This window comes from Myiozetetes cayanensis, unplaced genomic scaffold (assembly GCF_022539395.1).
Source record: "Myiozetetes cayanensis isolate MyiCay16 unplaced genomic scaffold, myiCay2020 scf3, whole genome shotgun sequence".
In the NCBI taxonomy this organism is placed as follows: Eukaryota; Metazoa; Chordata; class Aves; order Passeriformes; family Tyrannidae; genus Myiozetetes; species Myiozetetes cayanensis.
Genome location: NW_026087521.1, coordinates 11,362,920 through 11,390,553, shown reverse-complemented (window position 1 = coordinate 11,390,553; position 27,634 = coordinate 11,362,920). Strand labels below are relative to the sequence as shown.

Below are 27,634 nucleotides of genomic sequence, written 5' to 3'. Positions count from 1 at the left end.
ATCTGAGTGAGAGTGGAACTGACCCTTGTATTCTTCTTTTGTTCTGCATTGAATACTGTTACATAGGTTGACAGGGAACTTTGCCACAAGTAAGCCACAAAACATGTAGCAACTGTTTATGTATCATTATGTATGTTTAAAATAATTCATATCTATAAAGACAGCTTTTTTCCCTACCAGTTACTCAAAAAGACATGAATAGAAAAGGCCTATTAATAATGATATATTCCTACTGAAATTAAATATTTTCATATTTAAAAAACTGGTAAAATAGAAGATTTATAGAATTTTTATCATGAAGATACTACTGCATTTCTACAGTACTTTGGAATACTACAGTCATTCACAGTTGCCACAAAAATGCTAGATGAAGAAAGCCTGAAGTAGTAAGGAGGTCACAGAGTATCCTATTTTTAATTCAGACATTTTTATAACTTAAAGATCTATTTAAAACTCAAAAAATAATGTGTGCTTAAAAAAAAAAAAAAAAACAAAAACAAACAAAAAAAAACCCCAACCTGTCCAGGTTGGAATCACAACTATTATTTTCTTGCAGTAGAACAAAATGTTTCTGAATGTTTTCACTGCATTTGTCATTACTATGAGAAAGTAGCCCCTCTCCCAACAATACCATGTACTAAAATGAACAATACAAACACTCAGTGCCAGGGAAGCCTCCACTTGACCTCCTTCTCCTCTGGTTTACCTGGAAGCTTCTGGTTTGCTTTGAAATTCACCCAGTAGAAGGTAAGTTGACTGAAAAAACCTTCTAGTCAGGACGTGGTGAAAAACAACACATGTACACAGTCTCTCTTTATCTCAACTAAATGAGAAGTCCTTTCTTTAAATTATTTTTCTGGTAGAGACTAACTGGTACATAGCGGTTGTAGTCAGACAATCAGCATAGACTGACTCAGCTACACTATAGAAACAGCTAAATACAGAATGATTTGTTTTAAGACAAAAAAAATAAATATGCAAACCAATTTATTAACACTGAGAATCATTAAACAGAAGGCTGATTTGTTTCAGAGAACTGATAACTAGGGTTGATAAGGAGAGAAAATTCATCTCCCAGAATATGCATGCTCACATAAGTTGCTTGATCTATGGAAGAATTCAAAAATCATCTTCTCCTCATGAGGGAAATTGAAAATTTCTTTGCTCTGCTTGGTATAATTGTCACTAGTAAATTTAATCACTGCAAACTTAATGTGCTCAGGAAAACTTGTGATGGGATGATTAGTAAAATTCTTTCCAGAGGAACGTGCTACAGTCAAGAATTAATCAGGAAACTGGGGGCATAACTTTGTAAGGTAGTGTCCAAAAGTATTTGCATGCAAATAGGAGAAACAGTATCTGTATACTACTTATATTTTTTAATATATGTTATTTTATTATTTGCCATAATGCATAGACAGATAATATATTATCTGTTATTTGTCAGAATGCACATTTGATTAAGAAATGTGGGAATCAAAGACAGGCTTTAGGGTGAATTGGTCTGTTGAGTCTATTTTTTCTTTATGTTTAGCTTCTGACTTCTTGGTTTCAGTGAACTTGTCATCTGTGATAAGCAAATGATGTGACAGACATTGCACAGTCACTGCTTTGGACCTCTCTTCAGCTGGGTCCTCCACTGATTTGAGGAGTTATGCAGACTTCCTCAACTAATATTTCACCTTGCTGTCCACTCAGCTCTGGTAGCTGGTATTAAAAGACACATCTCAGTACCCCTCAGGGACAGAAGAACACTGGGAATTAATTAAACCTAGCAGTTCAATCTCTACAAACTTGCTACAAACTAATGAAATTACTTGGTCAAGAAATGGCAGACTTGTGCTACACTTAAGCTCCTCTAATGTTAGTTTCAAACACCTAAGGTAACAAAAAGACACTTCAAGAAAGACTTGTTATTTTGAGAATCTCCAATAAAATCTCTGATAAAACTGTGGCGTTGTATTAATGTTTAGGCAAGTTGTACCATCACATGTCAGACAGTGGTGAAAAAAGTCAAAGGTAAAAGATTATACACTTTCCTTTATTTGACCTTTGTTAATGTAAATCTTTGTTACAAGTTCTGTATTGATATAATTCTTAATGAAAATTTATTCAATTCACAATGGATACTTTGTGCTGATTAGAAGTATTACCTTCTTTGCTGCTATTTATAACTCAGCTAACGATTTTTTTGGGGTGAACAGCTTCTTATTTATCTTCAGATGCTTTCCTTGACAGGGACAAAGCCAGGACAAAAAAGGTCTTCATTGTTCCTTTTGCTTCAAGGCAAAAATATGGGCCTGCTTTCTGTAAAAGGTTCCACTCACCCAGTGAATGGATATCATATGTGTGGGCCATATTTTTCATGTAACAGGTTTTCCCTGTAATTTTGCATATTACAGTAAAAAAAACACTATCCATTGCTCAGCTATTTTAAATACTAATGTACCTGGTTTAAAATAGTGTATCACTATTCTAGTTTTATTAAAATACCCTGCTATATAACTACACCCCTGTTTACAGTAGTTTCAGGACAGCCATGTTTTGGAATAGTTTTAAAATCAGATGAATCATCAGTTCTCCTGAGAAGCAGTGTTCTGCAATAAGCTGCTGGCTCTTTGCCCTGTAGGCAGGCATCTTCTAATAAAAACATTAGGACAGTTCCTATCCCTCTGTCATATTACAAAAGTAATGAGTTCTTTTCAGTAACTTTACAAAGCCCATAAGACATGACACAGCAAATCCTTCCTATTTTAATTTAGGCAGTGAGGTTTCAACCTCTGATATAGATAGGTATTTGCAGGGTCACACATGCAAAGGGAAAGTGTCAGCCTTACATTGGATTACTGAGTGTAAGTTGTAGAGTGTGTTTGCCCTATGCTAGACAATCATGTGGAAATGTCTTCAATTACTTGGTGTGAAGGTCTAGTGTTCCTGTTCCTGTAAGGTATGTATTATCATGTTTCTCTTCACCACTATAATACACTAAAATTACAATGAGCCCATTGAGCTTTTACATATGAAAATATTTTCATAATGGCCATATGGCTATTTACAAATTTCTGGTAACAGTAGCAGTGACACATTTGTAACAGGATGACCCAGTGTAATTCCATCAAATTACAAAAAAAGTACAATGGAAACATGACACAAATTTAGTAGTAAAGGTGTGCTTACCTTCATATGTCCCGCTTTCTAAGAGAGCACCACTTTTCTCCAATTCCATAAAATCTTCAACAGTGATGAAAATATAGTCCACACCAGGAACTTCCCCCTCCTTATGTGGCCTTGTGGTGCCTATTAATAAGATAAAAGACACACTGTCAAGCACATGGCCTAAATGTGGAATGATCTTTTTGAAATCTTTGGAAAATTCACAAAGTACATCATTTACATAATATCTTATATAGCATATCTGCCTTGTGAGGATGTCTTTCAAAACAATATAGCTACATTTGTTGAAGCTGGTAGAGGTATATGAGATATATGTTTATGATCATGCCAGACATTTCTTGGATCCATGTCATTTATCCTCTCTAATGAAAACCTGTCATGCTGTTCTTCTTACATCACTAGAAAGGCCCTCAGTAACATTAGCATTCAGAGGTAACACAAAACATAGTCTTGTCTATAATTAATCTACTTCATGATATTTTAGACATTTATTTAGTATACAAAATAATAATTCTATAAGTAAATCTGTAAGGGTTATGTTCATATTGCTGGTTTCAGAGCCATAAGTGGACTTGGCCAATGGTTAGAGTTTAGGGCCTGTCGGATTACAATCACCTGCTAATCATGCTGTCAAATTGCAAAGGTGTTTATATTTAGTTATTGCCTCTATTATCACCTCTGGATGACAGAACTCTGTATATGCTGACAAACAATACTTCATGCTGAGAAGTGACTTGGCTTAGATAGCAGAAGTAATGGAATATAGAAGGGAAGTTAGCAGGGAAGCATCTGAAATTGACCTGACTTCCTAATGGTCTACTTTATCGTTGTCAGGCTATCCCTGCTTTGATTGAAACCACTAAAGAAGTCTCAAAAGTCCATTTGGAAACAAGAGACTTTTAGGTTTTCCTCAGTCTCAAAGAGTTTGAAACATCTTAGTCAATCAATTCTTTATCAATAGCATACAGATTAAATCATGCAAGCAGGGTTTGGTTTGAAGACTAGGCAGTGGCTAGAAATCAGATCTTCCACTTTCTGGACAAAAGCTTAACATTATAATAATTGTGCAAAAGCTGTTGTCTCTTCCTCAGTTATTAATCCATCACCTTAAACACTGTATTGTGACTCTCCCTTGCATTGCCCTAAATGCACAAAATTATTATTTCCACTGACCAAAATGCAGCTGTCCTAATCTCATGTTGAATCCCATTCACTCTATATCTTGATGTAAAGGAGACCTCTGTGCCACAAAGAGCACATTAGCAGTGCCAAGGTTCTCTCAGTGGCAATGACAGGACTCCCATGCTATCAGTGATTCCCACTGGCCAGTGCTCAGCTTTGCCAAAGCTGATGGCCTTCAGAGCTGTCCAACCTCCTTGCTGCTAATTGGACACACGGGGACATAAAAGTGCACGAGACAGGTTTACTCAATTGTTTGTCATAGAGACCTTTTTCTTCTGACAGACAGCCTGAATATCTACGGCAGGACTGAACGAGCCCGCAAAGCTAGTATTTTGGTAGCTAACATGGGAATGTATTTTGATAAGTCTGTAAGGCTCTTTCCCTCCTTTCTCTGATTCATACTCCCTTCTCATCTCACCATTTAAAGCAAAAACTCATCTGCCTGTTTATTTCTGTAAATTTTGTATTTGCAGAAATGGGTGCTTTAGGATTATTCCCTGGAGTACTTTGTCCATCTGGAGTACTGTGTGCAGTTCTGGGCAGTTTTAGGTTCAAGTACCTGGGCAGTACAAGAGAGATGTGGAGCTCCTGGAGTGAGTACAATGGAGGGTAAGAAGAATGACTGGGGGACCGGAGCATCCCTCTTATGAGGAAGGGCTGAGGGAGTTTGGCCTGTTCAGCCTTGAGAAGACGTGACTAAGAGGGGAACTCATTATGTGTATAGATATCTGAAGGGGGGATGCCAAAAGGATGGTCCAGGCTCTTCTCTGTGGTGCCAACCACTAGGACATGAGGCAATGGGCAGAAACTGATGCAAAGGAAGTTCCACCTGAAAATGAGGAAGAACTTCACTGTGTGAGTGGTCACACACTGGAACAGAGTGACCTTTGTCATGGAGTCTCTCTCACTGGAAATATTCATGAACCTTCTGGATGCAATCCTGTTACATGTGCTCTAGGATGACCCTGCTTGAGCAGGCAGGTTAGACCAGATGTGGAACCTTCCAACCTGACCCATTCTGTGAATCTGTGATTCTGTGATCACTATTGTGTTTCAGAGATGGTATGGTTAAAGGACTCAGACACTTGGATTGTCCATAAACACGCTGAATTTACTTCCCATGGATCATCTGACCCCTGAGGATGCAGCAGCATCCCCAGTGATCTCCAGCCCTTTGAGAGAACTGTGTAGAAGCACAGGGATTCTGCTGAGCCCCTGAACTCCTGGGAGCTCTGCTAACAGCACATCCATCAGATGTTTGATCTGCATGCTCTCTCCTGAGAAACTTTTCACTCTCAAAGTGAAAAATTGCTATTGACAGGAACTGTATCTCCCTCATAAAACACTTCAGCAAATCAAGGTTGTGCTACTCCCAGATATGGCACAGAAAAGAAGCTGGCATATTAGGTGAGTATCTCTAGTTTACTGTTTCTTCAATACTTTTTTAGGTAGCCAAACTAGGATTATCAGAAGTTTATCAATCAGACAAAAATACAAGTTACACAAAATGCAGAGGTAAACTCTGCTTTGAGTGGAAAGTTGAACCAGATGAGCTAGTGAGCTCCCTCACAATCTAAATTTTCAATTATTCCATGCTATTAAGTGTTAATACACTTTAGTTTGCTTTAAACACATAGATATTCAGCAGTCATTCATAGGGATGATTGCAAAATTGCAAAATTTGGTCACACCTGCTATGTCTATCCTACAACACCAGGAGATAACACTGTCACTTGGGTGGCAACATGGAAAGTTTCACCCTCTTTTCTCATAATCCTCAGGGAATCTGCTCCAAGAGCTCTGCACGGTATTTTATACTGAGGGTTGTACATCTATTAGAGATTGAATAGTCACCTCCTTCAAAAAAACAGAGAAAGGAGTAAACCATGATCAATAATTGGCTGAGTTCAGGGTGACTCTTACCCCAGGTATAGCAGTTTGTTTCCACTCCCAGCAGAACTTTATGCCTCTAGATAAAATCTTACTGAATCCCATTTCTCTCCTGCATCTGTTCTCATTCCCTCAGCCTGGAAGATCAGAGATTTTGGAAATGGTTAAAGCAATTCCTTGGCTAATGGAATAATCAATGGTTATTGCCTTTTACTCCTTTACCCTGGAGGAACTGAGTTCTTGCTAATAATACTTCTATCATCCTTTATAGTCTTCTGTAAGCACCATAGAGTTTGCAATGTGCAGATTTAAAGACTTGGACACAGTTACTAGAGCATTTTAAACACCCATCAAGGTCTGAACATTGAGATCTATATACTGGAATCTTATAGATCATAGGCAAATTTTCTTTTTTCTTGCTTTTAACCTAATGTAGAGTTACACCTCTTAATAGATTTTGTCTTTAACTACATTCATATAGACAGAAAAACAGGTATGAAACCTATGGTGATTCAAGACTTAAACCAAAGGATTCATTCCAAGCCTCATATTTCTACAAAAACACAACACCCCTTGTTATGCAGTATCAAGGCTTAATAGGTAGGACACACTTGCTACTGTGTACAATATTTAGCCTTTTATTAATGTAAAATAAAAATAGGAATCCAGTTACCACTTTGTTACCATGGTAACCTAGGGAAAAAAATCTTTGAATTCCATAATGAAAGAACACGATACTTATAGATTTTTCAGGATTGAAACAAGCAAGGATATTTGCACTATGCATACTTATGATAAATGTAATGTATTGTTATTGTTGAAGACACAAAATGAGTAGCTTGCAAGTAACCATGACCAGTCCACTCAAGCAAGTGCTGTCACACAACGTGAAGGTACCTCAGAAACTAAAGGATCTTGGTCTGCAAAATCTGGACTGATCTTGACCTTTGATTTCATGACCACTATCTGCAACATTCATCAATCCGCTCTCAAAGCCAATATTAAGGGTGTTCAGTGAGCCACCACTTTGTTGGGATTTATAGCTTTGAGATGGATAGCTTGTACAGTTTAGAGATATTTAAGCTACATTCTCTATCTTCTTTTTCTTATTATTTTTTAAAAAGACCCTTTGCAGTTTGTTTCTTCTGTTCTACAGGGGAAATATGGTGATTCACTATACTTCAGTGCAGGCTTTCCATGCTCATTGCTGTGTTGTATGATGGTGCTATATTCCAGGAGAGGAATTAGGTGCTGTTTACACAAACAGCCTTTGAAAGAGTATTTTCTTTTTAACTGAGTTTTAAGGCACCTGAGGGTGCCTTAGACACCTAAGAAATCTTTACAATGAATAAAGAGTGTGTTAATTTCATAGCAGTAAACTATTTTTGAAATACTGCTTATATGAGCTTGGGGAACAATAAATAACATGGAATTTTTATGTTGACTGCTAGTGTAGATTGGAAAAATGGTCAGTCCATGCAGTGTTCAGACAAGATTCCCATTATGAGTAAAAAAGTATAGAATTATTGATTCTAGAAGAGCTCCAGGGTTGGAAAGCTCCACACCAGTTTGTACAGGTAGAACAACTAGGAATTTACCTGTGTCTTTTTAATCTCAGCATCCAGTTACAGATTTACATCATTTTAGTGCTTATTTGGGAACAAGGTGCACAGTTTGACTTTGAAAATATTTCTTCTTAGAAGCACTGAGCCTTCACAGTTTCTGTCCAGCTCTGTTACTTTCAAAAGCAGGAAGGGTACTGCCTCTATATTTCTTTATTGCTAACTCCATGTAGTTATGGAAAAAGAAAGCGGCAATTTTTTTTATTGCTCAGCATAGGAATGTCATGAATGTCAGTTAAAACTCTCAGAATTACGACAGGTAAGACTCAGAAAGGTGTTCTGTGCTCATTACCATAGACACATTTTAAAGAACACTTAATCCTTTGCACAGTAAATAATCCACATTTTACAGTCTTTAGAAGCATCACAAGGATAATACTGCACTAGTACTGTTCCTGTACAGTCTATACAATGGTCAGGAAAATAGAAGTAAAGGCCTTAGTCCCTGCATGGTCCAATACCTGCTCACAGACTGTGCTCACAGGTTTCAATGCTCCAAGCTTATATGCACATAATATCTAAATTATTGGCCTTTTTTTGTAAGTTAAGGGCAAACATGGCACACCACTATCCAAACATTTTCATAAGTATTTACCTGATTTGTATTTGAATTCACAGATTGGTTCCTTTTGCATGAGGTAAATCCAAAAGCAAAAGTGTATCTTTGCCACAAGGATTTAAATGAAAGGCATGGGAATAACCTAGTCTTTTTTTAACATAATGCCCTACTCCTAGAATAATTTTCCAAATGAATGGAAGCAAATAGTGTCTTATTGTGCTTATCTGTTCCAAATGTAACAAAACATAAGGAGAAAAATGTCTTTAATATATAAAGCCCTTTTATTAGACATTCTACCAAAAATTTCTTCTGTGATTCTGGTCTGTACAACAGCTTGTTGTGGAATGTCAGGCTGTCATGCATTAGAGTAGCTGGAGGGATCCCTCCTGCAGAAACAGACTGCTAATCTTTAATAAACTTCAGCTGAGCCCTTGGTATGACCTTGAATACATTTTGCCTTAGAAAAATTCAACAATGCTTAATTAGCTGTTTTGTTTGTTTGCCAAACTACTCTGGAACGCTATTACTGTGAGGAACTGAAATGTATGGGAAATTATACCTATCTTGTCAAATTACTAAATGCATTAAGCAGAGAAACACCACATTTGTCTTGATCTACTGAATTCCCATCTGAAGAGAATAATAAACATAATTTTCAAGTAAAGTGATTTTAGATCTACTACAAAGCCTGAAGCTTCAAGTGTTTATGATAATTCTCATAATAACAACATAAACCACAATGGTATAAGTTGCTTCTTGCCAACGGTCATGAAGAAGAAAGGTTTTTTTCCCCTTTCTAAGTGTGCAATACCAGCAGTTTCTCTGATGCATCCCTTCAAAAAAACCCTGAAAAAGCAAAAGAATGAATTTCAGATTCCTGAAAATGTTTCTCAGGGGTAATAGTTTCAAGCTGCATTAATAAGCAGGCTGTTGGCAAATGTGATCCTGAAGAAGATCTTGATGTTAATCAATTCAAAGACAGTTAGCAAAGATGCTAAATTCTCTACAGTGAGGCAAGAAGACAACTGAGAGGGGATCTGATCAATGCATACAAATATCTTAAGGGCGGGTGTCGACAGGATGAGGCCAGATTCTTTTCAGTGCTGCCCAGTGACAGGACAAGGGTCAACGGGCACAAATTGAGACACAGGATGTTCCATCTGAATATGAGGAAAAACTTCTTTACTGTGTGGAAGACAGAACACTAGAACAGGCAGCCCAGAGAAGTTGTGGAATATCCTCTGAAGATACTCAAAACCTGTCTGGACACGATTATGTCCAGCCTGGTCTAGGTAAACCTGCTGTAGCAGAGGTTGGACAAAATGATCTCCAGAGCTCCCTCCCGGTGCCAATCACTCTGTTATTCTATGAAAAGTAGGTATTTAGCAATTGCTGAGTTTTGAGCCTGAAACATTGTTTGCAAAGTTACCTGTACACAGAGAGAAAAAACAGACACCATTTGGAAGAAACAGTGTGTTTTTACTATTCCAGGATTTTCTGACAAAGTTTTAGTAGAAAGTGAAAAGCACTTAGCCATACTTCATCACAGAACTAACAGTTTCATTTCTAGGTGTTTAATTCATGTAAACTAAAAGGAAGTTTTGCAATCCTTGTGCATCATCAGTATCTACTTATAGTAGCAGAAATACTAGATTAACTATGTGGTTCAATGTAGTGTCCACAGAAATTAGGTGAATTTGAGTTGTATAAAAAGAAACCCTTAAAAAAAAAAAAAAAGATCCATGTTTTTAATTGTTTCTATTATACTTTGGGATTAACGGTGTTGTTTGATACATTTTGATTTTTTCTGAAGAAGCAAAACATAACATTGTGAAAAGTAGTCTTAAGGGAATGTGCACTAGCCTGTAGTGCCCATATTCTATAACACCACATAATTCTTAGGCCAATATATTTTATATTTATAGAGAGGCAATGAATTCCTGAATTTGAGATTTACAATGCTCATAGAAAGAGATAAGCATGTCCTTTATGGAAAGAATATGGGTTCAGTCAATAATTCTTTTGATTTTGATGTTTTCTAAACTTGAGACATATGCATTAGGTAAGGTAGATAAGCTCCTGCCTGGTGGTTACCAGGATTATTAAATTGCAGATGCGTATATCCTGTGAAATACTTTTTTTTTTTTTTAAGACTCAATATGCATTCAGGAGCTTTTGATTAAACACAGACTGCATTTTCTATTTGTCCTTTTGGCTTTGTGCAATGTGACAGACACTGAACAGCCCAAAGATAATTTATGCATTGTAAAAATTAAGTTATATTGGAACTGAACAGAAAACAAAACTGAGAGATGGGAATAACAGTAGTTCTAGCTAAGGACTGCAGGTAGGAAGGTTATTCATTTGTTTATTTTGTTGGTTAATTATGAGAGGGCCACTGGAACCAGCAAGAAGAACCTAGAGAAGAAATGCAGCACAATAGCTGCAGGCTGAGACAGATGCTTGAAGATATTTCTTTAAAATAAACTGTGCAATATCCAGAGCTACCTATGATGCAATGCAAGGATTTGATCATTGGACATTTGTGCTCTTATCCTGTGTCAGGTACTGATACACTGGGTGTTCCCTCCACAAGGGTATGTCACTCATTGCCTGGTAATTGTGGAATGAATTGGGTCACTGTCCTGCTCTTGGTGAATTCCTTGTTAAGTCTACAAGGTACTTTCTTTTAAGCAGAACTTTGACTCCACATTAAGTCCCACTATATAAGTTTCATTGCCAATACAGCATTTGAGCAAATAAAACACCTTTTTTTCCCAATATTTTTCGGCAAGAACAGCTTTCAAAAGGTTAACAATAGATTTCAGATATAAAAGCCAACGACAGAGAAGTGTGAATACTTTGTGTCAAGTTAGGCATGGAAGACTGCAGAAGATACTTGTAAAAAAAGCAGCAAAGCTGTTGCTAATGCAGATATCATAAACACTTAAATTATATTCTACATAATTCCTGGAAAATGAAAAATTGTGAAATTATGGATATTCAGGTATTTGGAAGTATAGACCTTACAGGGTTTAGCCAAGTGCCTGAAGGAATCTGATTTTCAGTGGTCAAAAAGTGAAAAGATGAAAAGAAGGAAAACCAGTTATGAATCATTCTGAATTCCCCATTACTACCTCAAAAGTTTTTTGTATTTTGTTTGCTTGTTTTGTCGGTTGTTTTTTTTAGGCAAGAATTAGTATCAGCCATAAAGCTCTAGAAGACACTGGGATTTTATTCATAAAACATGCTAATGTCTTAGCAAATATCCCTGCAATATATCCCAATATCTTTCATGCTTATAACTAAAAGGTCATTCAGCTTTCCAAACAGGAAAGGAAGCAGCAAACTGCTATGAAGTAATGTTTGAGAATAAAAATTTGAAAATTTGATGATAAATGGGATTTTATTTTGGTTAATTAGGAACATGTTGAGCTAATAAATAAATAATATGACCTGAGGTCTTTTTTTTTTTTGGTACATGCTTTAGAATACAGTGTTCTTCTTTCATGGATTTCCACTCTTTCAGATAAAAACCAAGACATGGTGACAAACTTCTGTCTCTTTGGATGTTTAGACTTTGATTCCTATTGCACAAAGTTGTTTGCATGTCCATAAATCTTTATTATAACTATAAACAACAACTTTTACATGAAAATGAATATATGTGTACAAGAGAACTATATTAAGAATGAAGGCACACATTAGTGCATCCCTATAAGAGAATCATGTATGCATGAACATTTATGTTTCATATAGATTTATAAAAATCATCTGCTAATGAGATCCAGACAGGGATTTTGATGTTACTAAAAAAATAAAAGCACATCTAATTACATGCATAATGCTTTATACTACTAGAAAACCATAATTAGAACATGGTTTCTTATGGTCTTTAGAGGAGCAAAGGCTTTTCTGGGAAATGTCTGATTTTTTGCAGCTCTTCAAGGGGATAGACTATATAGTTAGAGAACTGTAGTCTGTTGGCTTGTGTAGGTCTTCTAAACAGTCAGACATTACAGATGAATTTTTGTCTGGTACTAGCAAAGCTGTTATTCCTGCTGACAGTCCAACTGATTGGAGCATCAATGGAAATATAATGGAAATATTAAGAGAGATTTGGGATAGTTTGTTCAAATGTGACATCAAAGCATCTATTTATACTGCACATCATTCAAACATACTTTCAGACATCCTGGAAACATCCCCCTTCTTGCATAGCAGGTAACATTTCTGCTATCAACAACAGAACCTGCTTTTACACCAGCTGATTTTACTAACACTATGAATAAACTTTTATGGGTTACTTTCATTAGGCAGCTTGTACTTACTACCACAGAGAGCTGAAGAACTCTCTTAAATCATACGCAGTGTACCTTGAAAGGTTCTGCAATGTCTGCAATAATAACTTTTCAACTGAAAAAACAATAATATTCACTCTATATATTTTATTCAAACTTAGAAAGCCAGCCGCTCTGTACAATGTCTGTTTAAGAGTACATTCTAAAAGTATTTGTGAAGTTGTTAGGTATTGCTACTAAGTCTCTGAAAATATTTAAAAATGGATTTTCTAAATCTACAGTCTTACTTTAAGAGGCATTAAAAGAGGGGCTGTGGAATAGACTATCATAGAAACCACCCACAGATGTATTCCTAACCAAAATCACTTACGCTGTTTTTTTTTTAATTTTGTGCCAATAATACAGAACAAATAATTAATGAATCAATAGTATGAAGCAATAAAAGGATTTTAAGGGTTATACTGTATGTCAGGGCACATGACATACAGAAAAATGAGGAGAGTTTATGCTTAAAATAGGGAACTACTTAATATATGTGAATGAAAAAAATCTGTATTTGAAATGGGGCAGATACTTCTTTTCTCTCTCCATAGTCTTCAGGTTTGTGTTTTGCTGTACCTCTGAACAGTATCTGTCCACAAAGCACAGCAGCAAGAGCCAGTCCAGAGCACATGTCTCTATCTGAATCAAAAAGTACTTTGGAAAACTACAATGGATGATGTCTGAATGGTAGAAGAGAGTTACAAGTTACTTGGGCTTTTTTGTCTTCCCATTCAGTTTGTTTCAGTTGTTTTCCTTGGCTTTTGGTCAAAAAGTTGATATATACAGCCAAAACTCTGCACCATTCACCAGATACTGGACCAGACCTTGGTTTGGTGACAAAAAACCACTCCTATGCAACAGCAGTTACTGCTGCACTCATTTTTACTGAACAAATTCAAAGAAATGAATGAGTGGCTGTGCAATACTGTGTGCAACACCTCCAGCAGATTCACTGCTGAAATCCCTGGTGGCCAACTGCTATCCAGACAGCAGAGCAAGTGCTGAGCTGAGACACAGGGAATGGTATTTTCCCTCAGTAGGATCCCATCAGCACAAGACAGGATTTCTTACTGTGGGATGCCACCACGTGCCGTGGAGGGCTTTGAGCTTCTAGAGTAAGATGAAACATCTTGTTCCTTCTTTCCTCCTCTTACTTTCCAGTACAAACAGCAAAAGTACAAACCATGCACAATAAAAGATGTGAACTCCTTGGGAATATTTTTTTTTCCAATTTCTCTTTTTCTTGCACTGTTTCTCATGAAGTTTTCACTGAACTATGACCTTATGCAGTAAACTCCAAGAAAACACGTTTTATTTTTCTGTTTTACAAAGTCCAGTTCAAAAGAGCGAACAGAAAATCTGTTTTTCTTTCAGATCAATGAATGCATCATGGAGCGCTTCTACTATGGTATTCAGAGAACAAATCTATTATTTTGAAACCATCTTAGTTTGTATATTAAATTATTTGCCCCACAAAAAAGCGGGTATTTTAAATAGATTTTTTTTTCCCATTTGTTTTTAGGAAAAAAACCTATTTTCATCTTAACTCACGTTAATAAGAAAAAAATAAAACATTCCTCAGTAACAAGTTGAATAAATTATTTAAACAGAAGTCATTATTTTATAGCATACTCCCAAATGTAAAAGTGCATGATGAAGAGTTCTATATTATGAGTATCTTCATTTTTTAAAAAGGAATTTTAAACCCTTCTTCATTCTTTCTAAGGTAGACAAAAATAGCCTTAGATTTACCTTCAAAAGAAGTCAAATACAGTGAGGATGAGGAAATACATGTCACATAGTTCTGAACGTGGGGAAGCCCATTGCTATTCTTATCTCCTAGAGGAATTATTTCTGAGGTGTAACTACAGCACTGGTGAAGGTCATTTCATGAGGACTGTACACTCCAACTAATGGACAATTTCCTTATTCCAGAAAAACATTGTGTATTATGTGAAAGGTTGAGTCTGAATAAAGAAGGCCTTGGAACAACCTGAAAGATTTCAGATCCCAGGTGTGACCTTGATGTTTTTCTTGTATTCTGCAGTGCAGAAGGAAAAGTTGTTGGTGTTACTCAGGTTGGCCAATTAAACTTGATGCTTTTCATGTACAGTGAGGCTTCCTTTTCTGATATGATGAGTTTTAATAATCAACCTTGCAACATTCAGTTCAGTAGTCACTAGAGATCAGTTATTTTAGCTCCAAACAGATAGCAAGAACTAGCATCTGTTCCTGCTGATGGTAACAGAGCAAATTAAAAGTACCTATATCAAGTTGAAACATATCTAATTATACTATTTTCAGTTTTATGGGTGCAATTAATTACTATTTAAGAATTTGTAGCTCTAATAATTAGTATCAGAAAGCTGAACTCCCTGAAGAGTGTGGGTCAATGATTCTAGCTCCCCAGCTCTCAGAGAATGTGAATAGTCCTTATTTTTAATGATACTCCTTCCTTCCTTTTAAGCATCTTAGCTTTTCTGCTTCTTCAAAGTTCAGTTCATGAGTTCTGCACAGTTACATACAGTATCACTATTCCCACTAATCATCTCTCTTGACCCAAATCCTAACACATTGTGTTAGGTTTATTTTGTGTTAGGGTTGGTTTTTGTTCATTTGGATGTTTTGGTTTTTATTCTGGCACCGCATGCTATCAATACAGTGGTCCCTTAATCCCAGTATGTAAAAGGACCACTGCATTCAACAGTTGTAAAATCTGAGATGACTTTATATCTTGACAATTTATTGGAAGTGGTGTACATGACATACATATATTGACTGCTACATAGCTCATTCTGTGCTTGTCAAGTGTGCATGTCATGAAGTGTGGCTCATGTTCAGACAATTTAATTCCAGAAATCTTCATGCCAGCCTAGCTTCTCCTTATTTGAGCAGTGGTCAATCTCTGTAGCTGAACAGCTCCTCCTAAAAACGAAATATCTTCATGAATCCAATACAGCATAGTATTTTGTATTTTTACTGTGTGTTCTTACTCCTATTATTATACCTAGTAGCCCCAAAAGATTTAAAATGCAGTTTTGGGGTATTATCCTTTCAGTCTCATCCCTTTTCTTTTGATCTCAGAGCAGCTGCTCTGTTTCTCATGGTAGGGGAATAACAAGCAATTTTAATAACTAGTGTATAGTAGGTGTTCACCTTTGATGAAAACGAGTTTCTGAAAACTGTTAAAGGCAGTCTTTAGTGGTTTGGCTAACAAAAGCACGTGTTCTTATCCCCACTCACGAAAGAACTTAAATTCTTATTATAAGATGAAATTGTGGTATTATTATCTAACACAGTATCATGGACTTTCAGGGGATATTGTTTTGTACAGTTTGGGAAAAACTCTTTAAACTCAACAGATATATGCATGTATAACCCAACTCTACACAACTGATACAAGCGGTGCTACACCAAACATCGTGGTTTTCCTCCATGAATTGTCTATAGCAAAACACTGTTTTAATTTTTAGTGGTAATGTTTCACAAGTGCTTATACATCCCACATGATACAGTGAAAATCCATATTTAGAAGCAAAAAGAGGCTAGCAGAGAACCTGGGAGAGGAGTTTACTCCCTATGTCCTTGTAAACTCATTCTATAGCTTCCACTGAAGCTCATCTGCTTATTTCACTACGTGTACTTTCATAAAATGCTGTCAGCAATATTAGGAAAACTTTCCTTTATTACTTTCCCTTGAATCTCTCTAATTATTCTTCCTATTTTTTGGTCCAAAAGAGAAGGGAGGGTAAAAAAACAGGAAGGGTTTTGGTTTTTGCTTTTGTTTTCCTTCAGATTTGTAGTGTTTTCTTTACTAACATAATACCGTTCTGCCGTTCCATCCTGATTTTAAGCTCTAAAAGAAATGGTTAATATCCCCTGATGGTTTCAGAAGTGTCCTGATACAACAGGCCTGTGTTGTACAAATGAACTTCCAAGCCTTCTCGTGCAATCAGCAGAGGGTTTTTAGTCAGACTGACCCTTCTAGCTTCTCCACTGACTTCAGAAGACATTTAGAATCAGCAGCCTCCGGCTTATCAGCCTCTAATATATGCTTAAAAGTCAGGCGACGAGAATCCAAGCTGAAGAGTTTCAGCACGAGGCCCCAGCTAAGGGGCTTTCACCAAATAAATCCAGCCAAGACCCATCACATCTTTGGCGTCTTCTCCCAACAGTTTCTCTACTGAGAAAGTCTAAAATGACCCAAACATCACTTTTCTGGAAGGTACTCCTCTAAAATAGGGACCCATATGTTAGGACGGGACAGCTCACACTTTTGGCTAATTTAGCTGCCGATGAGTTGGATTCAAACAGATCACTGTGGCAACTTGTCCACTGGCTCATGAATGACAACTTCAATGAATTGGAGTTACAAAGAGTGAGAGAGGCTCCTTAAACTCATCTGACAACCTGGCACATTTCCAGCCAGTGCCCAATCCAACAAGTAGATCCTATTATCAGTACACTCAGATAATAATAGCTCACGAGAAGCTTTGTCTATGAATAGAATTTGAATCTGAATCAAAACATGTAAAAATAGGTGATCAACAATAAGCCACAAGAATGTAAATTAGCTTCTAAAGTCTGAAAGTAAATTCTAAGCAAGATAAGAAAATAAATAATAAACCAAAATGCCCTCAGCAAACACCTCTGAGTTCACCCAATAGAAGAGTGCAGTGCGTGTTTGGCCTTGGGTAGAACACAGCACTTTTTCTCAGTGATGCCCACTGCTCATCTCAAGAGCTTTACACTGATACATCATCAATGTTATGGGATGGCTGAAAATCAGCAATGAGCATCTGAGAAGTGCTGAAGAGCAAGAGAAGATCAGTTCCATTTGACTCCGGTAGGAGAGAGATAAAAACTCAGTTTAAACCAGTTCTGAAGACTAAATTAATCAGATTAACTGCACTTCAAACTGCATTAAAATGTGGTTATAGAAAACTGAGAGATGATTTTAAGAGCTGTTCCCTGCCACTTCTCCTCTGTTGTTTGATTTTTATCCCTTAAACTACATTTTTGTCTCTAGATAACACAGGAGGCATTAGAGACAGTATTGTACTAATTATAATCTGATAATTTGGAAGTGACTTCCCTAAAGTTATCAAGTGAAATAATAACAGACATTCCTACTCTTGTGGTCAACAGTAAAACTAAAGTTCATTGAAATGAGAACATGATTGGGCACAAACATTAAAAATGAGAACTACATCATAATCATCAATAGAGAGTGCTGTCCCCATCAAATCATGAGCTATGTCATGAAGTCACATATGTGCCTGTCATTTACATAACAACTAAGCCCTTCCCCTCTTTGGTGAAACTGAAGCAGAAACTTCATTTCAGATGGTATATCATAAAGATACATCTCCATCAAAACTCAAGGAATGCTGACCCATTACTTAGAAATAATTTATAAGGTTTAACTTTGGCTTCATCTATACTAATATCAGTGAAAATCAAAATTTACTTCAGAGAACTCAGAGAAATTAAACATGTCCCAGATCACTAGCCCAACATTTAATGAAGTTTGGACATATAGCATGAATGTAGTAGAAACATTTACACTCAGAAAAATAATGCTGAAAAACCACAGAAAGAAAAAAAAAGAAGTTAAATGTTTTTAATCTTGAAGAATGTGTAGGGGAGAGTTGTCTCCTTTGGGACACCTTTCAGGATTGTAATCCTTTCTAGGAAAAGAGGGTGTCCCTACACTTACACTTCAGGGCTGACTTGCAACCACTGGTATTGTGATGGAGAACTGGAAGAAAGGCAGCTATTTTGGCTCAAGCTCCTTCCTTGTGTTTTTGCAGCACATGATATTTGTCACCGAGCTGTTTAAACAGGAATACTGCTGTGCTTACTCAGTACTACTCAGGATATATTGCTGTATGCACAATTGCCAAACCTCAGCTAACACTGCTGTTCTCCAGGGGAGAACAACAATGAGCTCTGGAAGGACAAGGCATCGCTGCGGTATTTTATGGGAACAGCAATACATGAACACATCGACACTAATAACATCAACTCTTGTGCCACCATGCTCAGCGGAAGGAAGGAGTCATCTACACTATGGGGAGTGACTTTTCTCCTCATTTACCAACAAGCCTCAGGTTTGCCGCTCAGCAGGACTTTTGTACAGCTGTTGAACCAGCTCACATGGAGTAATATTCAAGTCATGGACCTTCTCTGACAGGTTACCCAGTTGAATTTCAACCTTAACCCCCACTTTGTAGGACTAGTTTACCACAAACAGGCATGGAACTCAAGAAATCTTCCAGATAAAACTATCAATCTACAGGAATCATAGGTGCACCACTGGTAGAGCATCTCTGTCAATCATAAAAAAAAAAAGCATATCTTCAACGACTAAGTAACTACAGTTCACATCAAACTGTGAATTTAATGTCTAATCTCCACAGTTTATTGCTAAGTTCATTGACTTATTAACTGGTTTTCTTGGTTTTAAGAATTGCCTTTTTTTTGTTTGGTTTTTTTAAAAGAATGTGTTTCAAAGAATTTAATTTGAGTTCCAATATAAAAGCCTCCCTGGATTAAAAAAAAATAATAAAAAAATAACACTTTTTGAGGTTTTGAAAACCAAGTAAAGAACTAGTTGCTGAATAAGTTGCCCTTGAGGAAGAGAAATTACTAGAACCAAGGTCTTTTTTGTTTTAGTTATACTAAACAGTCTCATGAAAGTAGAATAAAACAATGGCAGAGCTTTGTTTGCTGAACTCCACAGGAAGAAACTAAAAAGAAGAAGAAAAGTTTTCAATACACCTTGTTTGCTTAAGGCACAGAGCTGTCAAAGGCAGCAAGCATATTTTTATTAAAGTAGTAGATGCATGTGTATCTAAATTATACTGGTTGGCTAAATTACATCTAATAAAGATAATCATTATACATGAAGTAATGCTATAATTACTGCATAAACCCACCTCTAGCATATCCATTGAATCTAATTTTTGCACTATGTATTGCTTGCACATCAATCTGTATAAGGAACATTGAATTTTAATGACACTTTATGAAGATTTAAGGATGTAAGAATTATGAGTGCAAATTGGCCTATTTATTATTTAACTCACAGTTGTGCTTTTTGTGAATTTATTTTTATCTGACTGAAAATTAATTCACCACTGATATGTTCTGTGATTCACAGGAGCTTCACAGAAAATGGAACTAATGATGATGATATATGTCCAGAAGTCTTGCATTCAACTACATCTAATGAAACATTTCAACTCCTTGTTGAGATATTATTCAAAGTATGTATGCAATAAAGCCTGTTGCATGTCATGGACCACCAGAACATAAAAGATTGCTTCAAAGTTTTACTAGTTATCAACACTTTTAATAAACCATCTTAAAAACTTATGAAGATTTTGGAAATGACTTGTTCATCACTAGAGGGAGTATGTTATATTCCTATCCGAAATGATCTATTAACAATCTAAATTCTGTATCACTTTCACATTTTTTCCTATAATTTAAAAAAAGTTTTAAATAAATATACACCCATCTCTTATCTTTTCAAAGTAGGCCCAAACTGTCCCTACTTAAGAAGGTAAAAGCGCAATATAGTCTGTTTAATTTTTGATCAGCTACAAACAAAAAAACAATCAAGTTAAATGGGCTCAGCTGATGCATATCTCCCACAGGAACCAATTCTATAGCTCCTGACATTCTGATTTATGGCTGTGGGGCTTTTCTTCTGAAATATATAAAAGAAAGAATAGAGTTATGAAGAAACTAACAATATGTAATCATATCTACAACTAGCATAAATAACAGCATTTTTATTGATTTATATCAGCCAAGAAGTTGACCTCTAGCTTTAAAAAAAATTCAAGTAATTGAAATCAGGGTTATAAATCCCACAGAACAATTTCATCATACTTTAATATTAATATCAGTCTAAAATTTTACAATAAATAATGCTCTCTATCTTACTGCTGCTTTATCTATCTTAGAATCCAATAAAGTCAAGGAATTCACTGCAGGTGAATTAGTTCTCTAACATCACAAAGCATCACTGTATCACCTCTTAAACCTTCATGGATTCTTGTGCAGAGTTTCTTGTGGGCTGTTATTTTTTTAGAAGAATAAGTAAACTGTATGAGACCCATAAATGTGCCCTTTAACTAAAATGTAGACAAGCTGAAGTGTTTGGCAGCAAATGTTATGAAGATAAAGCTATTAGTATTGCAAAAGGAACTGGTTTTCTATGGTGGCCATCTCAGTAAGAAATACATTTTACTGAATGAAATGGATCTCATTTCTTCCAACAAAGAACAAGCTAAAAGAAAATATACTTAGGTAAAACATGATGGATCCTAACCTCTTTCAAAATAGGAAGACACAAGAATAGAGAACAAATGCACAGAATCAAGTTCTCTGCCATCACCTCATGATGCACTACCCCAGAAGGCCTTGTTTTATAGCAGTATGGATCTGTCTTCATTCTTTGGTTCTCTAACCTTGGATGTTCCTGACTATGTAGATGTGTTAATTTTTGACAACAGTCTCACCTAAGTTTATACTGCTGGACATTTTAATAGTAATTATGACTGCCCTTCTAAGAAAGTAAAACTAACAGTGACATAAATGTTCTCCCGTCGTTCTTTCTCGAAAAAGTTGAAAGTCAAAATGGTACAAAAGCTGAAACATATGTCGGTCTTACTTAAGTCCACTAACTCCATAATGGTAATGACAACACAGGTACAGCAAGACCTACTGCATAGTTATATACTGGAAATATATGTACTAGCAATTAAAAATGGAAGGAAAAATATAAGAATCACATACATATTCTTTATCCAAATGATCCTGCAGTCCCTAAAGATTTTTTGCTATTATATGAACAGATTTAAACACACAGAATACAAATGAACTCATCATTTGTTGACTCTGTTACAGCAAGTAGGGTTTAAACAGAGAATAGGAAGATGAAAGACAGAAGAGTGAAGATGAGAGACAGAAGAGTAAAGATGAGTATCAGTGAAATCAGATGCAGGTCCAGGGCATGTAAGTTCTAGGATCTTGCAATGGAAGGATTTAGTTAATATTTTGAATTTCACATTATGGAAGAGTGACTGATGTCTCCAATTATAAAATATTTTTAAAGCAGACATTTGGTTTAATGAATAATTATGTACTTCATAAAATTTTTAGTACCATGATCTATCTAGTAGCAAGAAACTAAGCATTCAATTGCACTGAGACTAAAAAAAGGTGCATGTTTATAATAAAGAGGCTAATTAACAATTTGACTTATTACCATGTAGTAGATCCTCCGTATCTTTAAGGTTATTTTCATAAGATTTGTCTTAATTGCTAAAAATGGTTGAAGAAATCTATCCTTTATGTAACACAGAAGGTCAGACAAGGTGAACATAATGATCCCCTCTGGCTGTAGAACTTCTGACTCTATGAATTCAGCATGAAGTTAGTGACAATTTTAGCTATAGAACTATTAGCACACTGATTTTTGTGTAGTTTACCCCTGCTCTTCCTCAAGCTGATTCTCAGGTAGTTGGATGAGATGACACAGGAGCACCAGTTTCCAGTCATAAGAACAGCATACTTCCATCCATCCAGGGATAAATTACAGTGTCTGGAAGATGTATGACACTTATCTTGCATACTTGTATTTCATGGATTCCAAGTCCCAGAGCCTAAAACCTTCTCAGTGCTGCTCAAGAACTGTGACCAATCAGACTGCTAATTGACCACTCTCTGGTCACTCTTTTCCTTTGCTTAAAAAAAATAGTCCACTGCTTCCAACTGAAACTTGATCTGTCAATAGATATAGAATAGTTTCTTCCAGAGACATCTAATAAGGAGTGGGAAATTAATTTTTTCAGCCTAGTGCCAAATATACAGAAAGAAAAAGTAGCAAACGCTATCCATGAAAATATTAAGAGGGGGAAAAAATTCAAGCAGAACAGGTATCCCAGAGAGACTGCATATTATTGTAGATGCTTAACATCAGCTTGACAACATCTTGAGCAACGTGATCTACCATCCAAGAGAGTTATAACTTTGCAGTTGTTCCTGTTGGGAGTGGAGTGTTGGACCAAATGATCTCCAGAGATCCTTTTTAGGCTAATTATTAGATGATCCTGTGATAACGAAGTTTATCAATAAAAGTGCCCCTTGCATCAATCACAAATATCCATACAATTACAAATATACTGCCTTCCTGCAAGTGAAGTTTAAATGCAGCAGCAGCACCAGACTTTGCTTCAGATTTGTTTTGTGCTTTTGTATCTAGAATAAAAACTTGCATTTAGGAGAGATCACTCCTATTCCCTTCCCATTAGACACCTGAGTGTCTAATACAACTCCCAAAACATGTAGCAGACTTCTCACTAACAATACAGTGTGCACTGAAGTCTATCCTGAATGCACAATTACTCCTATGCCTTCTTGTCCACATCTGGCTGGCAAACAGGAATATTTAAGAAAATGTTACCTGATGTAAAAATGGAGCCAAGGAATATATTATCATTTGGCTACAGTAAGGCAATCAGTGGGAATCAAAAATATTTTAAAGAATGATCTGGTTCTTTATGAAAAAGAATGTCTATTTGCTGTTTGCTAACTGACAAAGTGCGTAATAAAAAGTGAAATGTTATATAAAAGTAACAACAGTAATGTTTATTGAACAAAGATACATAAGATCTTCAGAACTCTGCTTCTCTAAAGCCCCACAGGAGCCCTGAAGGAACTCATCCTTGGTAATTGGTATTAACAGAAGGGATGTTACCAACACGACAGGCTGTACACAATTGTATAGCTATATGTTTTCCAAGGCATGCTGATGTTACATGATACCCATAACAAGGAACAGGACACAGATGAACCTAAAATCTCAACCTGTAAAGCCATCTCCCTTGCGCTGTGGCATAATGATTCAGTTTTGTTGAACAGGGAATACAGAACCAACACAAACAAGTTTATTAGTATACGATTATTTTTTTTAACATATAAAATTATTTTATGCTGCCAAAGAAAACTAATGACTGGATTTGCGTTTACCTCAAATGGCACCACAACACATTAGCATGAAAAGGGCCCCAGAGGGAATATGTAATTTCTCCATTTTCCTTAACCTGCACGATGGTACAGATGTGAAGAAGACTTACATTTTCCCACTGGCACCACACTTCTTTACTTTTCTTTAATTAACAGATTTGAAATTAACTTTTCATTCTCCATGGACTTCTTGATTCGGCAGCTTATTTAACAAGATACTTTGATGATGAAATGAAGAAGGTTTGTAAAAGATCATTACTGAGAATCCTACGTTTCTATTAAAAAGTGTTTGAATGAGCTACTCGTTATTATGTTCGTTGTAATAAATTTCTAAAATGCAGCTGTTTTGGGAGAAAAACATATCCAACATATGAAGAGGTACTTTTCAAGTCCACAACTTTGCTTTTTTATGAAATTCTTATACATGGCTATTTTATTTTTGGAAGAGATAATATTTTTGCTGACATTTTGTATTGAGGTAAAATAAATATAGTGTGGTAGATCCTGTAAAGCTTAACATCATGTTATATTTATTCATTGAGTGATGTCTACAGATTGGCTACTAGGAAAAATTAGTTTCTGGTTGAAAAAAAAGAGAATGTCTAGTAATTTCATCCTTCTTCCAATTTCATGTCCTAGAGTTTTAATCTGCATTCCACAAGGTGCTCTAGAATGATTTTACTTCACATTGCTTTGTCACAAAAACATGACTAGCATGAAGAAAGGTAATTAATCATATGTTGATGTTTCACTAAGGCTGAGATTAAGATACATAATTCTATCATATAGGCCCTGCTTGTAACTTTTAAAGTTAAATAGAAGCAATAATCAGAGAAAGAAATGAGTGCAAATTACACAGCATAAAACTATAAGCAAAACATATCCTACAAATGACTGAAAGCAGAAGATGGCATGAAGTTGGCAAACGAAGTCCCAGTGCAAGCCACGGTTCATCTAAAATGTGGGCAATACAACTAATGTAACTGTGTTTTTAGCAATGCAATACTGAATATAAGAATGAAATTTTTTTAAATGTGTTATCTAAAATGTTTAAACGCCAGAGTTCAGAGAAATTCAGTTAAAGTATTGGAAGCTTTTTTAGCTTTGAAAGGTGAACAAGAAAATATCACCTTATGCCTGAAGTACAAACATTTCCTCTACTGTGTTTAGAGGTACCCAGCGTCCTTCCTTGATATACTGGGCATATCACAAGTTTTTTTTTCCCCCTAAAATCCATTCCTTCTGAAACATAATGACTATTCATTGTATAAATTTTCTACAACAGTTGCAATATGGTCTTCTAAATTTGGTTCACAGCATGAAGGGAAATCATTTCACCTTCATGCGATAAAATGTACTATTATACCATTTTATGTCACGTAGTTGGAGATATTCCAGATTTCAGATTGGATAGCAATATGCAAAAAGAGGTAAAAATCAAAGCTAGCTTGGTGATCTAGTTTATTTTAAGATAATTAATGGGAAAATGAAAAATGAAATTTTGGTTCTTATGCTTCAAAATTTTTTCTATTATTATTTTTACAATAGTTTACTACAACACAAAAATACTGCATTACCACAAATGACTTCAGTTAAGTGTTCAAAAAGTGTTGTTATCCTACGGTGCAGTCTGACACACAAAAACTTGGCCTAAAATAAATGCAAGGCAGGGAGCAATGCACATACTGCACCTGTTACAAAATTACTGTCTGTTTTCACTCTGTTTTCTTATAAAACTCCCTTCTTTTCTAATATCTGTGGATAGGTCTGTTCTGAAAACTGCAAACACAATGCTCTTCCACACAAGAAAACAAGAAAACTAAGGTTGCAGAAGGAAAAATGTCTTGTGCTTTCTGCCACCACTTGTTATTGAAAGGACCAACTTTTCAGTCTCTTCTCATTAACTTCTTGATTTCTCCCTCCAAATGTGATGTTCTGTATCAGTCCAACAGGTACTGGAATGAGCTCACCCATGTATATTCAATGTACATTGACTATGTCACTCACTCATTAGCCTGAACTGCTGACCCAGAGGTGACATCTTTGTAAACCAATTGCGTTAATGAAACAGTTGGAATGTGCCACCTAGAGCCACCACTGCAGATTTCAGCTGAGCTCGAGAAACACAATAGAAAGTATGGGATTTGTATTTTAAAGTTTTATTTTGAAAACACGTATCATTCAGGGGCCTAAGATGTAAATATAGCACAAATATAGCAAAACTTCAAACTTTACTAGACTTTGAATGCACAAAACTGAATTATGCTTTCATTTAATGTTTAGGATACAACCACCCTCACATCTGAACAATCCTCTGAAAGTCTGTTCTGCTGTATTTTACTCTACTGTAGTTTTTTCATCATTATACTATGTCAGTAACAGTGGCAAAATTATTAACTCAGTACTTATTTCCACAGCATGAAAATGCTGGGATAGACTGAAAAATTATTCAAGCTAAAAATTAATAATAATCCATTCTTGATATCTTTATGTATCCTGCAGCGTTAGAGAAATAATGGGTGAGGTAGTGAACACAGGAGCTTGTGTTTCACTAGAGGAAGATCAAAAAAACATTCTTTCAATTCCCAAAGCATTTTCATATGATCATGTACACTGTGATGTCCACTCTCAATCCAACATTTAAGCAATGCATCTTCTTAAGTGTCTATAGTGACTTTGCTCATGTTACATGATCAAGCAAGTGCCACCTACTGTTTAACTGTGTAAATAAGTTGGGGTTGACCAATTTTTGTTCAGATTACTTTCCCCAAGAATAGGGGAGACAAAAATAAGCTCAGAATCTAGTTAACCAGAGAGCAAAGAGGTATACTGAAGACAAACTGAATGTTCACGAAACGTGCTAACAATTTCCAAAATAAAGCGCCAAGAGGTTCAAAAATTCTTTTTGCTCAGACTTTAGCAGAACAACTAAGATGTCTCAGCATTGTCTGCTCATTTCGTAGTAGCATAATAATTTAAGAATAATTTAAAGTGAAAGTCTATTTTCACTTCTAGCTACTTCTGTCACCCTTTACATATGTATATATGCATATACATATTACTGCTGAGTTTTACATTACAGATTTGTCTGCAATACAGATATGCACACATGCACACACACACGAATATATACAAAGTATGTATGTTATAAAAATATGCCTGTAACATGTAACAACCTTTCCTTATTCTAGATTTGGTTTAAAACAAATTCTACTGCTCTTTTCTGAACTTTTTTCACCATGTACGTGATTGTCTGCTTTCATCAGATTGGATTTTAAATATGTAATCAACTGAAACATACGTGAATGCCCCTGAAGGCAATTCCATTTAAGGACTCTGCATCAGCCATGTAAAAATATTTCTCCTGAGACTTTAAAAGACTTTGACTGCTCTGAAAATAATTCCACCTACTCAGGAAGAGAAGGAGGACTAATTTCAGATTCCATGTCTATGGCCAGCTAGAGGAGCTATAAATACGCCAATTTATGGGCACAAATAGCTCACTCCTGTGGATGGACGTCTTGAGCACGTTGTAAGAAGGCAGAAGTTCTCTCTCCTGTAGAGCAATTCTGCAGATATTTACTGTCATTGCTGTAATTTTTAAGGCAGTGCTGCTTCACCTCTTCTCTGTGACCTTCTTCTTCTGAAGGGATCATATATCTACGTGCTTGTACAATCTTTAGCTCACAGAAATGAGAAATTTAAAACACTGACGATATCTTCTTCTGCTGAAAATTTGCTGTGTCCAAAATCAGAAACACTTCACGCTACAGATAGCAGACAATCATAGGATAGTAAAAATAACAATATTAAGACTGACT

General features: G+C 36.0%; 1 protein-coding gene across 16 annotated transcripts in view; it reads right to left on the bottom strand.

The window, feature by feature from the left end:
• The window catches only part of MAGI2 (membrane associated guanylate kinase, WW and PDZ domain containing 2), a 719,386-nt gene that overhangs the window by 289,955 nt on the left and 401,797 nt on the right, over positions 1-27,634 (bottom strand). For all 16 annotated transcript variants that reach the window (XM_050324405.1, XM_050324392.1, XM_050324403.1 and 13 more), the window contains one exon: positions 3,178-3,297. In XM_050324405.1, the coding sequence (XP_050180362.1) occupies positions 3,178-3,297 (120 nt within the window). The remainder of the gene's footprint in view (positions 1-3,177; positions 3,298-27,634) is intronic.